We start from the raw sequence: 18,893 nt of genomic DNA, 5'->3' as shown, positions 1-18,893 counted from the left end.
AGGCAGCCACCTGCGTAGAGGACTACGTCAGAGCAAGAGGGCTAGCCTGCTCCACTGAGAAGTCCGAGCTCCTGAGAGTTTGGAGAGGAAAGCAAAGCCGCACAGTCCCCACCAGCGACGAGTTAAAGCTCAACGTCTACTTCGTGGAGAAGCTGATACCGGAAAAGACGCTCATCAGAATCTTGGGGATGTGGATACAGTCAAACCAACGCTGCACCCACATCCTTGCCCTACTCAAGGCATCCACCCTACAAGTGGCCCGCGTGATCACGCGCATCTCACACAGACGCCACGGCATGCGAGAGGAGGACACACTCAAGCTGGTCAGAAGCCTGGTCGTCAGCCGAGTGGCATACAGCCTCCCATACTACAATCCCATCAAGAGTGAGGTACAACAGGCGGACGCGATTCTACGCAAAGCCTACAAAACCGCACTCCACCTTCCCCACAACACCTCAACCGAAAAGCTCCTAGCCTTAGGACTATACAACACCTTCGAGGAATTGAAAGAGGCGCAACTAGTCTCCCAACAGCGCAGACTACAGCAGACCCCATCTGGCAGGGAGCTCCTGAAGAAACTAGGCTGCGCCGATCAACTTCAAGAGATACAGAGGACCGAAACAATTCTGGACGAGTATCGCAACGCACTAAAAGTAAAACCCATACCCCAGAACATGGACCCCAGCCTACACAAAGCACGCAGAGAAGCGAGGGCTGAATACCTACAAAAGACACTAGCACCCCACGAAACGACGGTATATGTGGACGCAGCCACATGCGCCAGAGCAGCGGGGCAGAGCAACAGCAACGCGGTAGCAACGGTGATTGATTCGAACCTATGCGAGATCACCAGCGCATCACTACAAGGCTGTACGATAGTCGAGGCTGAAGAAGAGGCCGTCGCTCTAGCGGCAGCAGAGGGATATCGCTTTAAACGGTCTCTAACAATCCTTACAGACTCACAAACGGCGTGCCGCAAATACCTACGCGGCAGAATAGGGCATGGAGCGCTCCGCGTACTCCGCTCCGGAGACCACATAACACAACGACAAACAAAAAAAGAACCAATTAGGCATACGATAGTATGGATGCCGGGTCATACGGGAGTGGCAGGGAACCAAGAGGCGGACAGGATAGCTCGAGGGTACACTTATTACCGAGCATCCAATGTAGGCGACCTTGAGGAGACCGAACCTGTACCCCAAGACTATTCGGCGATACTAAATTACTACAAGGGCTGCAGAAAGCGGTATCCACCACTGCACAACTCCCTTAACAGAGAGGACTCTGTCGCGTGGAGGCAGCTACAAACGGGCTCGTACCCGAACCTAAACGAACTCAGCAAAATTTATCCCACACAATACAATGACAAATGCCCCTGGTGCCACGAAACACCCACACTGTATCACATAACGTCGGCATGCCAGAAGATAGACGTGGTACCCGTTATACCAAACCCGAGTGCGGAGCAATGGGAGGGAGTGCTCTCCAGCGATTGCCAGGTCGACCAAGGTCTGATTCGGCGAGCACAACTGGCAGCAGCATCCAGCGGAGCCCTGGACTAAGGGCAACTGACCGTTGTGCTAGAAGATGGACGAAGCCATCTAGGGCGACAGAAGACCAGCGAAGCTAGAGCTAATAAAGTTTTTCACTCACTCATTCACTCGTCCCTTCACCTGTTTGCTCTCTAGGATGGTGCATTATACCGCCACAATGTAGGCCCCTATGGTCCTGCCCTACTCCTTGTCATTCCTAAGCACCTCGGGTCAGCTGTTCTCCAAGAACTTCACAATTTACCAACAGCAGGCCACCTTGGCGTCTCCCCCACCTACGACCGGATTTGCCAACACTTTTTTTGGCTAAGCCTTGCCTGCTCCGTCCGGAAATGCGTTGCAGCGTGCGAAAAATGCCAGCGCCAAAAATACCATCGATACTCCCTGCTGGGTGCCTTCAACCGCTTGACATTCCTTTGGAGCTGTTCTTTTGCGTTGGCTTCTACTTACTTGGCCCTTTCCCTCTCTCCACGTCTAGCAACAAGTGGGTCACTGTGGCCATGCGCTACACCATCACCAGAGCGCTTCCAACAAGCTGCACCACAGATGTCGCTGATTTCGTTTTATGCGACGTGATTCTGCAGCATGGTGTTCCACACCAACTGCTCACAGACCATGGTCGGACATTTCTTTCTCAAGTCATCGCCAACATCCTGCACTCCTGCTCCACCAAGCGCAAGCTGACTACGGTTTACCATTCACAGACCAAAGGTCTCACTGATCGTCTGAAGCATACCCTAACAGACATGCTTGCAAAGTACGTCTCGTCCGACCATACTGATTGGGACCTTGCCCTACCCTATGTCACTTTTGCTTATAATTCTTCAAGTCACGACACTACCGGTTATTCCCTGTTCTTTCTGCTATTCAGCTGAGAACCCACATTGCCACTGGACGCATCCTTTCCATCCACCGCAGCAGAGACCTGCGAGTATGCATTTGATGCAACACTAGGGCAGCCCGAGCATACGAAATTGCCCGCGCTCGCCTCCTGACCTCTTAAGAGAAGCAACGGCGCTTGTACAATCGCCAACACAGATACGTTCACTTTTCGCCTGGATCTCTGGTACTCCTGTGGTCCCCGACTCGTCACGTTGGCCTGTCAGAAAAACTCCTGTCTCGGTACACAGGCCGCCCACATCGAGTGCTGCAGGCCGTGACTCCAGTTACCTACGAAATCACCCCAGTCAGCACCAGTGCTTCATCTGTCCCAAATTCCTCTGACGTTGTGCATGTCGCACGCCTCTAGCCATATTACTGTCCGGTTATCACTGGTATTTAGACGGCACGGGATGGTGCTTCTGCCGGCGAGGGTAATGATACATGCATATTGCGTGTTTCTTGTGGCCGATGCTCGCGGGCGCTTCGACGAAGACGACGAATGCTCTCTGGCTCTCGAGCTGTTGGCTGAACTGGTCAGCACTGCATTATTCTTTGTAAATATGCTTTGTAAATAGTCTCCAGTCATAATCCTTCATTCGCGTAACAATATAACACCAGGCTTGAATGTGCCCAATATGCTCATCACTTTTTCTTGTGTGTGTTCGTGTAGGGTATTATCTTTACCATGTCAAGCATGGGCTTCTAGTTAAAGGGACACTAAAGAGAAAAATGATTTCTTCTGGATCAGTAAATTACCTTTCTATGACAGCAAAAGCACCACTCTTACCACAATAAGATGCTTGGCAAGCAAGAAAAGGCGCAAGAACGAAAGACGGGTGGCGACGCCTCCTTGAACTTCCCTCACCTGGTCGCTGTGACATCATGGATTTTGATGGCATCATCTAGGCCTACGTAATTATATAGCGGTACAGATTGACTACTTTGTGTTCTAAAGGAACCAAATATTCAACATGGCAAGTTTCGGGAACCTTTACTCAGCCAACGCGGCCCAAATGCGAAAACATACTTTGGAATCCCTGACGTCACACTGACATAGCGGCTTAGGGGTTTAGGCGCGAAATTAAAATACAGTAAACTCTCAGTTGTACGAACGTCGGTTTATTGAATATTTCAGAATAACGAACTTTTTAAAAATCCCCGGCAGTTTTCTTATAGATTCTATGCAAAAATGTTTCACTTGAACGAATTTCGGAAGTCAATATTTCAGTTTAATGAACTCTTTTTGAACTCGTTTAATGGACCAAGGCTTATTTTTACGATCAGTTACTTACTCAGTTATCTGATCTTAACTTATCAATTACGATCAGATACTTCGTTTGAAGACTATGCACAGTGTAACAGTGCACTGATTACCTGTGCTGGACAGATGGATCTGGAGATTGTTTCCAGTGTTTGTCCTGAAGAAGAAGAGTGCGACGAAGAAAAGGCAACTGCCGAGCCAGTTTCAAGGTTGTAGGGTACATCGGAAAGTTGAAAGACTTTGTGTCTCAACAGCAAGCTGTGCCAGAAGAAGTGTACAAGAACATTGGCTCTTTGGACAGTTTGTTACTTCCTGTGCTTTAAAAGTACAAGTGCAGAAGAAGATTACAGATTTTTTTTTTTCTGAGTGAGAAAGGCAGCATTATAACTGTTATGAACCTTGTACTTGTTGATATGTACAAATTCCATTTCACACATTCCTAACACTATGGATGCCATTTCTTTTGCTGCATGAATTTCACTTCAAACTTTTCACTCTGTATGCCATGTCTTATGTTGGTCTAGTGAATATTCAGTTTAGTGAACTTTCAGTTAAGTGAACGATTTCCTTCGGTCCCTTGAAGTACACTAAAGTGAGAGTTCACTGTACTGGTATTTCGACCTTCATTTTCTAGTCTAATAATCAAACTATTATTTTGAAATGACTGCCTGCAGTGTCCTCAAACAATGCTTTATTAGTCTAAACTGATTTGTTGTTTCGCTTTAGTGTCCCTTTAAAGCGCATTTCTTAATGCATGGGTAAGACATACAAAGTAGCTTAAGATGCCTAAAGTAATTACATTTTAGCTTCTCTAAATTCTCTGACTAGGTTAAAATCCTGTAGTAGAAATCCACGACTATGGCAGATCCTCCACCGTGGAAGCAAATCCAAGGCAAATACTTATATAGTGGCGCTGACAATGAAAGTTGTCCTTGTAAGCAGTAGTGTACAGTGAAGCTTTATATTGACACAAAGATGTGGGGCTCCCGCACTGCAGGACGGCGCTCGCAAAGGTCGGCGCCACGAAAGACGACGTGCAAAGGTCGGTGCCACGAAAGACGATGAAGTGCGTAAGCTGCACGCTCTTGTTCTGGCCCGCCATTAAAGAGAAGCGCATATTTTGCAAGACTCCGTCTCCAATCTATGTTACAATATAATGTGCAAAAGTATTGACTGTTCAGCAACACCTGGAAGTACATGGCTTGTGCCTACAAATGATACAAGGGGTAATACTGGGTGCTCTACACAGGAGCTATATAAGCGTACGCAGCAGTAACAAAACTGGCCAAAAAAATCACTTGATCTACGGACAGCCCTTAAAGGGACCCTGAAACAATTTTGACAATTTTCTACAAACATACTGAGTCGTTAGAGTAGGTCCTTCTGATCATTAATTGACACATCTAAGTGCTCCGCGTAAAGCGTGTAATTTATTATAAGGTTTTAAAAATGCACATCGCTGCCGATTGCAGCACACTGCTCGGCAGAATTTTAAGCCACCCCTACCCATTTGACGAAAATCGCCCATATGACGTCAGTGGGGCGAGCTATCCGATTGGCTGACCAGGGGGCATGATCCATAATTTTTCCAACTTTATGGTAAGCAAATGATGTTTGTAATAGTTTGAATGCTAGTTAATTTGTTTTTATAAAAAGAAAGTAACATAAAGAGAATGCACAAGAACAATTTTTCAGTACAGTTAAGCACTTCCGGCACACAGCAAGTGTCGTCTGCTTGTGTTACAATGTGCTCCGTCTTTGACGAGAGCTCCGCAGTCAGTGTCGGTCTGTCTTTTCACGAGCGCTATGATTCGACTTTGTTGCATTGTAGACTGCAAACGTAGCGACTGGCAATATGTCAAGCTGCAATATCGTGTCCTTCTGCAAGCCAGTAGACGAGCGGACTGGCTGCAGCACATTGAACAGCCGCTATCCGATGGGTGCCAGGATTTGCGCGATTGTGGCCGTCACTTTACACTGGAAGATTACTAACGCAATAGCATTTCGCGAGTCCAGTATTAGGGTAAATGCAAGCGCAAGGGGACAAGGCCTGGCCGTGTCCCCTTGCGTGTCGTTTCAGGGGATGAACAGAAGCGCAAATGTGAATGGTCTGCATGGTACAGCCACTTGGTGGCATAGAGCTCAACCACACACAGTAGCAGTAACAAAATGTATCCTTCTTTGCTGCTGGTGTAAATTTTTCGCAGGAGTGAAATCGTTAACACATTGTTTTTTTTTGTAAATGTTTAAAATCTTTTACACTTGATTAGAGCAATATTAGCTCTTTCTTTGGCAGGTTAAGCTCTGCGCCAACGGGTGGCTGGACCGTGGAGACCGATCAGGCAACTCACGTACGTCTACGCTAAAGTTCCTTCATCAGCTTGAGCTTATGCCTTCACCGTTCCGTCGAAACGTTCTGCTAGTGTGTGATTACCGGAATACCAGACACGTTCAGTGCTATGACAGAATGCTCGCAACGCACGCTGGTTCTATAGCTCTCGCTGGGGGTTGACGGCCAAGCCGCTAGCACACACGTTTCGCGCAGGCGGGGGCGGGCTTCAAAACAACTGGAAGTGGACGATGTGACGTCGCATCGTGACGCAGAACCAGTGAAGGCGGAGCTTAGCCCCGTCCGCTCGGCGAACGAGTTGAGGAGGAAGAGGATGGCTAGGGAGGAGGGTAACTTATAATCGCTTGTAGCTCCATTAATACCTAACACTTCACTTAAATTGTGGTGCGAATGTTCTACTTAAGCTGTACCCTACGCGTCTACAAAATTTGTCCAAACCGTTTCAGGGGCCCTTTAATACAAAATACTTCCACCGGCAGACAGAACAAAAGCAATGCACGAATAGGGACTGTCTCACAACATTGAGCACCCCTATCAATTGTGTCATTGTGCACAGGACCTGCGGACTGCGAGAAGTGCAGTACCAGACCAAGGCGAGTATGAGCAGCTGAACTGAAACACGGAACAAAGGAAGACAGACAAGAATGTAGCTTGTCTATCTCCCTTTGTTTTGTGTTGCAATTCAGATGTTCAAACTTGTCTTAGCAATCCACCAACTAGCTCAGCTTAATACTATTCTGGCATGAAACACTCCCGACATGCCTTGAAGGGTACTGTCGAACTCGTGCATCGGGTCCTGCGGCCCATGTGAAGGGCTCATTACCGGCACACAGAAAGGAGAAAGCACAAAAACAGACCACCAACATACCCTGAAAAGCAGCGCCTGCCGACAACTGGACACCACTGCAGACGTCATGCGAGAGGGAAATGAAGTGTCACTGTGTCAAGGCTGCAACATGCTTAAGCATGTTTGCTTGTCGCACCAGTGCCTTCTTTAATCTAGATGTCTGGAAGCTGAAATTCCCTCCTTGCTACTTGGGAGTGTCACTAGAACCCTCTCGGAGCACGCTTGGAACACACCTGTGGCTGTGCCACTGAAGCCACTGTGCTGCCGGTAAAACTCCAGCAGACGACGTCTGCTCATTATGATGCAGGTTTCAGCACATAGCACTCCTGCTATTTCCTCGTTCGCACAGCTTATCACTGTAGAATGTCTTCCATTACAAGAACAATATGATAAAAGATAAGGTGTGCGGTGTGCTGAAAAAGTGCTAAATAACATAATTTCACCTTGCAGAAAGTGTGCTCTCTGCCAGAGAAAGTCCAGTGGTACAGTTGCAAGTGCTATCCTGCAGTGGCGGCTTGCAATGTGCGGCATGGTGCCTCCAATGGGAAAGGAAGCAACAGGCATCTAGTTAGAAGGGTTGGTCATATTTATGACAACACATGACAGGCACATGACTATAATGAGGCTAACTGATAATTAGACAATAAGACTATGTAAAATATTTGTAAATTATTGAACTTTTTTAATGCCATGGCAACAAATTCGCTCACAGCCACCATCTTTGCGACACACTGTACGGCAGCCTCTCATTCCCGACGCTGTTCATAGATGCACTTCGGTCTCTTTTTGTAGCTTCAAGCAACCTGTCATAGGACTAGTTTTGGATTTACACGGTGGGCGTGATGTGTCATGCATATGATATGCAGTAAATACCAACTAGGCCGAAGTGAAGTTTTTGTGATGTGTCATGTCACTAGTGCACTGACATATTTGTGTGCAAACATTTGCTCATATAGCGGGTGGAGAAGGAAAGGGGCGAGGGGTGTCGAGTGAACTGCCATGACCCTCCTGATTTGTCTTTCACAAGTGGGAAATTACGCCAGCACGAGGAGTAAAAACAATTTTGCCACCATCAACTTTTCCACTTTTGCCAACTTTGGCAGTACTTGATTCTGCCAATCAGATTTGGAGCCTCTGGGAACCTTGGTATCAACATTTGCACCTATTGGCACCAGGGTTGTTCTCAGTGTCACTACAGAATGTTATGATCTTGTCAACCACATTTTGAAAAATGTCAGCAGAGCACATGACTAACAAGTGAGAGCTGGAAGATGTGCATTTCTGTAAATGTGTGCTGCTACTTTTGTGAAACTTCTAATTGTATCTACAAAATAATCCATGGCCACTGACTTTGTTTGCTCATGCATGTTGGTGTATACTAGCTCGATTTGTTTTAATGTTTGCAGGCGAATTCTGTGACGCTCAACGTGGAGGATGGTTCCATTAAAGCCACAGGTGCTCTGCAGGGAAACCTGGAAGCTGTAGCTCAAGGGTCAGGGGTAATGTTTCAATCTTTATTCAATATTTATTTGCGAAAGAAGACAAAATCTGCTTGTAGAATGGAGCATGCCTAAGTTACTGTTAGGGGTAAATTTTAATTTATTATAGTATCTATTTCATCAATGCCCTACTGATTCCTTCTTTGCTCACATTTCGCTTATTTCATTTTATTCATGTTTTTTAGTGTAAGGCAATAGACGATACTGTGTGATAAAGGGCTGCAAGGATGAGAGAACAGATGCCGTTATAAAAATAAACTAGTTAATAACAACCACTATACTTCATGAACTACTACTACCATGAAAAGTTTATAAAACTCGTGAAAGATTACTTCTGCATCATATTTTCATGATGATAAGAAGATGTTCTGGCAGCATTTTACTTGAAATTGTATGGTTCCGGGAAGTACACTTGATGTTCCAAGCGATAAAATGGCAGTCTGTTAACTTAGTTGTTTGGACGCCAAGGAAATGAGAATTTCATTAAAAATTATATAGTGTGATTATACCAGGAAATTGGCCGGTGTAGGGTTGACCCGGGAGTGAGGAAATGTTTGTAATTTTGGATATGGCCAAGGAGAGAACCGGATCATGAAAGGGATCATTAGGCAATTAAAAAATTAATGACTCTCCCATAATTGAGACTAGATGTAAGCATGAAATAGCAACCGGCAAAGCAGACTGGTTGGAGATGATACTAGCCACAATCTTGAAATAGGTGTAGTGCATGTTCGCAATGGCACACCCCACTACACTGCACCACGCCATACTGTGCACTGGTCCATATGGGCATAGTAGTTTCCTGTCACAGACAGAACCTCATTTCAAATCGCGTCTCGGTCAAACAGCCATCAGCGGTGCGCCAAATGCTACGAGCTTGGGTGCTGCTGGACGCTACCGGCACTGCTGGTGTACCGGACGCACTGCAGGCCTCACGGACCAATGGCGTTGAAAAGCGCACAGGCAGCTCAGTCTCAGTGCCAAAAGATGACAGTCAAGGGTATAGTGTCCTGTATTTGCCTTTTGAAATGTTGGTATTGGAAATGACAAATAAAACTTCAGCGTACTAGAAGTCACAGCTTGAATGATATTGTGAACAAACATTAGGAAGAATTCAGAAGCAATATTTTTTGTAAGTTGTTCGTGAATAACTAGAGTAGGTAATGGGGTCCTGTCCTGTACATAGGGTGGGCAGGGTGTCTACCAACCGGGAAAACCGGGAAAACCGGGAATTCTCAGGGATTTTGAGTAGTCTGGAAAAAGTCAGGGAAAACTCAGGGAATTGGGGCCTCTATCAGGGAAAATTAGCGGCAATTTTATTGAAAGGGTTGAAAGTCACGGTAATGCTGGCTCGAGCAACAGACAGGTATCGTAATGAATCGTCTTTGACGCGCTGTCGTCGGCTGGAGGAGTTGCCAGTGTGCAGTCAACGACCGACTTTCCGGATTCCCGATAATTTGGACGGCTTCGCGGCACCGCCAGTAACGTATCAGAACGTGTGAAATTTCGGACGCAAGAACTCTTCGCCGTCCGATTATCCGGACGTTTTGCCGTGACCGCTGGTCCGAAACGGCAATAATCAAAGGCACCACTGCTGCCGTTTTGATTACTTCGCCACCTCGAACCGGCACTCTCGCACGCAGATCCGCTGGCAGCCGACCACTGCGGCAACGCTAGGCCTAGCTGCTTCGACGTTCGCTATGAAGCTTCTTGCCGTTGGGTGCCGAGTTCATTATTCACCAAATAAGCTGCTGTCAGCAATGGCACGGACTCCGCATTTGTGGTCCTCGCTATTGGCTTAGGAACTTAGAAAACACGGTGCGTTGCATAATGTCGGTTCCCGAAAGTCAGCTTCGCCTCCGTACAGAAATTTTACATGGTGAAGCATACGCAAAAGTATTGCAGTGAAGCATAACAAGCGTGGGAAGGGGCTATTGCCACGGAACACAGTATGCATTCCTTAATTATGCACACGTGCACCCGGTATTTCCTGTCACAGTACGAGCGCCGATATGCCTAATATGTGTACCGACAGGCCTTTAGAGCGTTTTCGAACGTGCCTGTCGCGGTTTGAGCCCCTAAGGGCAGTAAATGACACGCATTTATTTTTTTCCAACTGGCCGATTTTTCGAAGGTTTTCCCGACCCCTAGGGAGTTCTAAAAATCGGTCGTGGACTGTGCAACTGACCAAGATGCTTCAAATGGTCCTTGGGGCGAACAAGTGGCAGGAGGATAACAAGAACAGAAATGATGTACGCATTGAGGAATAAACGGGAAAGGAAGCTTGCTGCCACCGCTTTGAAGAAGCTTGAGCTCAAAAAAAAAATTTTGGCTGTTGCCGAGATGCAGGTGTTCCCCATCCAAACCAATATAAACTCTTTAAAGCAGTGAAACACAACACTCAGGCGTCGTGCGCGGGCTGAGAGTATGTCAGGGCAGTTGAGGTTGACTTACGAGCGGTTGAGAGAGAATATCAATTGTGACAGAGTTCGGGCCTCATACCACTGAGCTTGCTATCAGTTGATAGAAATAGCTCATATTCGTATATATTTGCTTCTATGTGCATCTCCTATTCGAGTGCTGATTGCCGTGCTATTGTTTGCTAACGAAGCTTTCCCTCAAGTCTAAATATTTTAAGGCAGTTTGTCGTGTGCGTATCATGGCTACGCACGCTTATATCGCATTCCGTTTCTCTACCACGGGTGCGCTTTAAAACCACGGCGCTGCAGTTTTTGCTTTTCTCTTCTTTCTTCTTCTCCGCCCTTAAACTGGCTCTCTTAACTGTACTACACGCAGAGACAAAGAAACAGCGCGCGAATGCGATCCCATAGATGAGATGAATATATATATATATATATATATATATATATAGAAAACTATCAGTCATAGCTCTCGTAGTATAGCCCTCTGGGCCGTTTCCTTTTTTTTTTCGAAAGTAGTCCTATTAGGGTTATTATAATTACACGAAGGTACTTCGCCCTCATCAGCAGCAGTCCTTGGTATAGTTATTCTGGCGGCTAGCTTCCCACGCTATGCGTGCCGCCATCGCACCTGGTTAAGCTTTTCCTAGACGCTAGAGCTATGCGTTGTCCGCGCAACCTTGAGCGATCGGAAAGCACGTTTCCCCCTCTTGGCCGGCGGAGAAGGGATGCTTCGTTCCGGCCGCGAAGCTCTCCACATCTCTGTAAGGTGCCTTGTGGATGTCTCGCGCTGAAGATGCCCTCTCGGTGAGCGCATATTTCACCCCTCATCTTTTGAGAGGTTCAATACATACGAGCATTTGTCTAGCAAACCAGATTTTTTTCAAGGGAATTTTCCACGTCTCAGTAATTTCTCTTGTCGTATTCGAGTGCTGATTGCCGTGTTATAGTTTGTTAACGAAGCTTTCCCTCAAGTCTAAATATTTTAAGGCAGTTTTCCTAGCCTCTAAAGCCGCTCGAGTTCGCTCTTCTCCTTGAGCGGCCATTTTTCCTAGAAAGTATGCCTTCCAACTACTCTGCCCTTAAACTGGCTCTCTCAACTACTACACGCAGAGACAAAGAAACAGCGCGCGCATTGGATCCCATAGATGAGATGAATATTTACAATTAGTATTAGGGTTATAATTATATTCGAGTGCTGATTGCCGTGCTATCGTTTGCTAACGAAGCTTTCCCTCAAGTCTAAATATTTTAAGGCAGTTTGTCGTGTGCGTATCATGGCTACGCACGCTTATATCGCATTCCGTTTCTCTACCACGGGTGCGCTTTAAAACCACGGCGCTGCAGTTTTTGCTTTTCTCTTCTTTCTTCTTCTCCGCCCTTAAACTGGCTCTCTTAACTGTACTACACGCAGAGACAAAGAAACAGCGCGCGAATGCGATCCCATAGATGAGATGAATATATATATATATATATATATATATATATATATATATATATATAGAAAACTATCAGTCATAGCTCTCGTAGTATAGCCCTCTGGGCCGTTTCCTTTTTTTTTTTTCGAAAGTAGTCCTATTAGGGTTATTATAATTACACGAAGGTACTTCGCCCTCATCAGCAGCAGTCCTTGGTATAGTTATTCTGGCGGCTAGCTTCCCACGCTATGCGTGCCGCCATCGCACCTGGTTAAGCTTTTCCTAGACGCTAGAGCTATGCGTTGTCCGCGCAACCTTGAGCGATCGGAAAGCACGTTTCCCCCTCTTGGCCGGCGGAGAAGGGATGCTTCGTTCCGGCCGCGAAGCTCTCCACATCTCTGTAAGGTGCCTTGTGGATGTCTCGCGCTGAAGATGCCCTCTCGGTGAGCGCATATTTCACCCCTCATCTTTTGAGAGGTTCAATACATACGAGCATTTGTCTAGCAAACCAGATTTTTTTCAAGGGAATTTTCCACGTCTCAGTAATTTCTCTCGTCGTATTCGAGTGCTGATTGCCGTGTTATAGTTTGTTAACGAAGCTTTCCCTCAAGTCTAAATATTTTAAGGCAGTTTTCCTAGCCTCTAAAGCCGCTCGAGTTCGCTCTTCTCCTTGAGCGGCCATTTTTCCTAGAAAGTATGCCTTCCAACTACTCTGCCCTTAAACTGGCTCTCTCAACTACTACACGCAGAGACAAAGAAACAGCGCGCGCATTAGATCCCATAGATGAGATGAATATTTACAATTAGTATTAGGGTTATAATTATATTCGAGTGCTGATTGCCGTGCTATCGTTTGCTAACGAAGCTTTCCCTCAAGTCTAAATATTTTAAGGCAGTTTGTCGTGTGCGTATCATGGCTACGCACGCTTATATCGCATTCCGTTTCTCTACCACGGGTGCGCTTTAAAACCACGGCGCTGCAGTTTTTGCTTTTCTCTTCTTTCTTCTTCTCCGCCCTTAAACTGGCTCTCTTAACTGTACTACACGCAGAGACAAAGAAACAGCGCGCGAATGCGATCCCATAGATGAGATCGAACATCGAAGGGTCACGAGTTCAAATCACCTGTTATGTTCCGTTTTTTTTTTTTTTCCGCCCCCTTTTTCTTTCTTTTTTTTCTTTCTTTTAATGTCTTTTCCTTTATTTTATCACTGTACGGGAACCCTCCTAAAAAAAAAAATAGATATATATCTTCAAATATGTAAGGCCTCACATGTGCAGGTCATAAATACGAGGTTCTCTAGCCGAGTGCCATGCATGCGGTATAACCGAGCTCAGATTGGTCCACCTTGACTGACCAAGTAGGGCACCACTGTAGGTTAAATGAGGCGTACAACTCCTGCGGGACCCGCCGTGGTTGCTCAGTGGTTATGGTGTTAGACTGCTGAGCACGAGGTCGCGGGATCGGACCCCGACCACGGCGGCCGCATTTCGATGGGGGCGAAATGCGAAAACACCCGTGTACTTAGAATTAAGTGCACGTTAAAGAACCCCAGGTGGTCGAAATTTTCGGAGTCCTCCACTACGGCGTGCATAATCAGAAAGTGGTTTTGTCACGTAAAACCCCATAAATTAATTTTTAATTTAACTCCTACGGGGACGGTAGAGTATCCGTCTCCAGTGCAAGAGGACCGTGATTCAAATCCCGGTGCCGCGCTATTCTCCACCGGAAAATACAAAAAAAAAAACCGTGTGTTGAGAAAATTGCACAAACAGGCCTGGAGTGCGGCCTGATCCCGGTGACCAGAACCGGTAACGCACTCTCTCACCAGAGCAGGATTGGCCACCCTGGTGCAGTACTTGGCCACAACCTCCTATATGAATACAACAATCGAACCCCGGCCCTCAGTCCCCAGCAGCCGCGAAGCAACTGACCACGGCGGCGGTCAGATCTGTGACGCTGCAGAGGGTGCTAAGAATACCTGGCTCCGGACAGGCCGCCATTGGAATCTGAACCTGGCAACGTTTAACGTTAGAACGCTATCTAGTGAGGCGAGTCTAGCAGTGTTATTGGAGGAATTAGAGGGTAGTAAATGGGATATAATAGGACTCAGTGAGGTTAGGAGGACAAAAGAAGCATATACAGTGCTAAAAAGCGGGCATGTACTGTGTTACCGGGGCTTAGCGGAGAGACGAGAACTAGGAGTCGGATTCCTGATTAATAAGGAAATAGCTGGTAACATACAGGAATTCTATAGCATTAACGAGAGGGTGGCATGTCTTGTTGTGAAACTTAATAAGAGGTGCAAAATGAAGGTTGTACAGGTCTACGCTCCTACATCTAGTCATGATGACCAGGAAGTCGAAAGCTTTTATGAAGACGTGGAATCGGCGATGGGTAAAGTCAAAACAAAATACACTATACTGATGGGCGACTTCAATGCCAGGGTAGGCAAGAAGCAGGCTGGAGACAAGTCAGTGGGGGAATATGGCATAGGCTCTAGGAATAGCAGAGGAGAATTATTAGTAGAGTTTGCAGAACAGAATAATATGCGTATAATGAATACCTTTTTCCGCAAGCGGGTTAGCCGAAAGTGGACGTGGAGGAGCCCGAATGGTGAGACTAGAAATGAAATCGACTTCATACTCTGCGCGAACCCTGGCATCATTCAAGATGTAGACGTGCTCGGCAAGGTACGCTGCAGTGACCACAGGATGGTAAGAACTCGAATTAGCCTAGACTTGAGGAGGGAACGAAAGAAACTGGTACACAAGAAGCCAATCAATGAGTTAGCGGTAAGAGGGAAACTAGAGGAATTCCGGATCAAACTACAGAACAGGTATTCGGCTTTAACTCAGGAAGAGGACCTTAGTGTTGAAGCAATGAACGACAATCTCATGGGCATCATCAAGGAGTGCGCAATAGAAGTCGGTGGTAACGCCGTTAGACAGGAAACCAGTAAGCTATCGCAGGAGACGAAAGATCTGATCAAGAAACGCCAATGTATGAAAGCCTCTAATCCTACAGCTAGAATAGAACTGGCAGAACTTTCTAAGTTAATCAACAAGCGTAAGACAGCGGACATCAGGAACTATAATATGGATAGAATTGAACAGGCTCTCAGGAAAGGAGGAAGCCTAAAAACAGTGAAGAAGAAACTAGGAATAGGCAAGAATCAGATGTGTGCGTTAAGAGACAAAGCCGGCAATATCGTTACTAATATGGACGAGATAGTTCAAGTGGCTGAGGAGTTCTATAGAGATTTATACAGTACCAGTGGCACCCACGACGATAGTGGAAGAGAGAATAGCCTAGAGGAATTCGAAATCCCACAGGTAACGCCAGAAGAAGTAAAGAAAGCCTTAGGAGCTATGCAAAGGGGGAAGGCAGCTGGGGAGCATCAGGTAACAGCAGATTTGTTGAAGGATGGTGGTCAGATTGTTCTAGAGAAACTGGCCACCCTGTATACGCAATGCCTCATAACCTCGAGCGTGCCGGAATCTTGGAAGAACGCTAACATAATCCTAATCCATAAGAAAGGGGACGCCAAAGACTTGAAAAATTATAGACCGATCAGCTTACTGTCCGTTGCCTACAAAGTATTTACTAAGGTAATCGCAAATAGAATCAGGAACACCTTAGACTTCTGTCAACCAAAGGACCAGGCAGGATTCCGTAAAGGCTACTCAACAATAGACCATATTCACACTATCAATCAAGTGATAGAGAAATGTGCAGAATATAACCAACCCTTATATATAGCTTTCATTGATTACGAGAAAGCGTTTGATTCAGTCGAAACCTCAGCAGTCATGGAGGCATTACGGAATCAGGGTGTAGATGAGCCATATGTAAAAATACTGGAAGATATCTATAGCGGCTCCACAGCCACCGTAGTCCTCCACAAAGAAAGCAACAAAATCCCTATAAAGAAAGGCGTCAGACAGGGAGATACGATATCTCCAATGCTATTCACAGCATGTTTACAGGAGGTATTCAGAGGCCTGGAGTGGGAAGAATTGGGGATAAAAGTTGATGGAGAATACCTTAGCAACTTGCGATTCGCTGATGATATTGCCTTGCTTAGTAACTCAGGAGACCAATTGCAATGCATGCTCACTGACCTGGAGAGGCAAAGCAGAAGGGTGGGTCTGAAAATTAATCTGCAGAAAACTAAAGTACTGTTTAACAGTCTCGGAAGAGAACAGCAGTTTACGATAGGTAGCGAAACACTGGAAGTGGTAAGGGAATACATCTACTTAGGGCAGGTAGTGACCACGGATCCGGATCATGAGACTGAAATAACCAGAAGAATAAGAATGGGTTGGGGTGCGTTTGGCAGGCATTCTCAAATCATGAACAGTAGGTTGCCACTATCCCTCAAAAGGAAAGTGTACAACAGCTGTGTGTTACCAGTACTCACATATGGGGCAGAAACCTGGAGGCTTACGAAAAGGGTTCTGCTGAAATTGAGAACGACGCAACGAGCTATGGAAAGAAGAATGATGGGTGTAACGTTAAGGGATAAGAAAAGAGCAGATTGGGTGAGGCAACAAACGCGGGTAAACGACATCTTAGTTGAAATCAAGAAAAAGAAATGGGCATGGGCCGGACATGTAATGAGGAGGGAAGATAACCGATGGTCACTAAGAGCTACGGACTGGATTCCAAGAGAAGGGAAGCGTAGCAGGGGGCGGCAGAAAGTTAGGTGGGCAGATGACATTAAGACGTTTGCAGGGACAACATGGCCACAATTAGTACATGACCGGGGCAGTTGGAGAAGTATGGGAGAGGCCTTTGCCCTGCAGTGGGCGTAACTAGGCTGATGATGATGATGATGATGCATCTCCTTTTTATTTTTATTTGTGAATGTCCGACTTCATTTGAAATTTTTTTCGAAGACACTTTATTTGCTGTGGATTTTACTAACCCCTGTCTTCTATTCTCTTTTTGAATAACATAACCACTGCTCCTTAGTATTCAAATTGGATTAAGTCGCTTTTTTATTTTTTTCATGTGCTTACTAGAGAGTGACAGCATCAGGCGATATGGTTTCAGCCCGTCTTGAAATAAAACATAGTTCTGCATCACTCAGGGAAATGTGCAAAAGCACTCAGGGAAAACCTGGAAAACTCAGGGAATTTGGAAATGTCAACTCGGTAGACACCCTGGTGGGGGGATCTCGTTTTGTTCTCGCAACTCGCCCGGATGTTCTCGTTTCCGTGCTCGGATGATGGCTCTGGCTTTTGGCTCAAGGTCACTTGAAGGTCGCTGACAACAGGAGTTAAAAGCATTCCTTGCTTAAAATGGCTTGGAGTATGCATTCTTAATGAGCGATATGTTACCAGTATTCTGAAAAGAAAACTATACCGCCTGCTGCTTTCTTTTTTTTTTACATTGCCTGTGACAGATAGCATTTTTCTATCTGTAAGATGCAATTCTAAAAGAGGTGGAAGTCACCTACACAAAAAGTTGCTGTGTCCGAGTAGCTAGTTGGAAAGATTCTCTAATTAACCTTTTAATTATTCACTTTAAGAGGTCACGTATTGCAACAGCAATATTGAAGCCAAGCAGTAGTGAAATCATGTCTGCTTGGAATAAATGATAATACTAGCACCACTGCTGACATATCTGTCCTTAAAATGTGCAATAAATACATTGGCACTTATTATGTATTTTAGAACTCTTTATTTAGGTTGCAATGTATCCTGCTTGGCAGCTACAAGTTTTCTAAAAAATATAAGATCCGTCGCTAGGCAAAGAATTTCCACACACTGCATGTAGCCAGGCTAATCAGTGGTGGATCTGCTACTATATTGCTCCAAAACTGCTACGAATTGCAGTATCTCCTACACGTGACTATAAGAGCCCGATTTTGGCAAAAATCGCACCATATCTGCTCTGAGAGTGGTTCCAGAGGGTTCTATATAATAGGTCTTATGGCAGCGAATGTGAAAACTCAACTGCAACTTAAGCTCCACGTTCGTGTGCGTATAGATGCATGTTATTATATATGGCTGCAAATTGCCATCCGTTATGTTTGCTGGGCCTGGGTCAGCAAAACAAAGTGGGCAGTTGCTTTGTTCATTTGTATGAAAAATAAAAAATCCAACTCGTTACAAGTTCTAATGCATCTGCTTCCCTGCAAATGCTTTGTAGGCTTCCACTAGATAACACAGTACTTGAAGACCTTCGGTGTCTCCACCAGTTCTTGAAGACAACTTAGACAAGGTCTTCTCTGGCAAATTCAGGTCAATTTGGGGTTTGTTGGGTTTAGGCACCTAACCACTTTCATTTAATCAAATTAGACAATTTTAATCATAGTGCGTGTAGGACAACGAAAAAGGCCTTAAAATGAAGCTTGGAATGAAGCAGACACACCAAGTTAGTGTAGAGCTATCTACAGACCAGCAACAATGCATAATTAGTGAAAAAGGTTGAAATATAACCTAGATGTGCTTGTTTGACCTGTGCTCATCTAGGATCGCACCAGGACGTGTGGCTTTACTCAGCAGAAAAGAAAATGTGGCCGGATCCCGGAGATAGTGCAGTCTAAAATGTCGGCGGTTCCCGAAGGTAGTGCAGTTTAAAAGAAGCACAGTAAAATAAAAAAATGTAATGGCTAAGTAAACTGTTCTGGATCAAAGGAAAATGGTCCTAAAGC

The 18,893-nt window shown here is 45.7% G+C and overlaps 1 protein-coding gene across 4 annotated transcripts in view; it reads left to right on the top strand.

Moving 5' to 3' along the window:
- Positions 1-18,893, top strand: part of LOC126529714 (uncharacterized) — a 181,793-nt gene that overhangs the window by 56,753 nt on the left and 106,147 nt on the right. For all 4 annotated transcript variants that reach the window (XM_055070015.2, XM_055070016.2, XM_055070014.2 and 1 more), the window contains exon 3: positions 8,300-8,392. In XM_055070015.2, the coding sequence (XP_054925990.1) occupies positions 8,300-8,392 (93 nt within the window). The remainder of the gene's footprint in view (positions 1-8,299; positions 8,393-18,893) is intronic.

This window comes from Dermacentor andersoni, chromosome 9, assembly GCF_023375885.2.
Source record: "Dermacentor andersoni chromosome 9, qqDerAnde1_hic_scaffold, whole genome shotgun sequence".
Classification (NCBI taxonomy): Eukaryota; Metazoa; Arthropoda; class Arachnida; order Ixodida; family Ixodidae; genus Dermacentor; species Dermacentor andersoni.
This window is presented reverse-complemented; position numbering and strand designations above follow the sequence as displayed.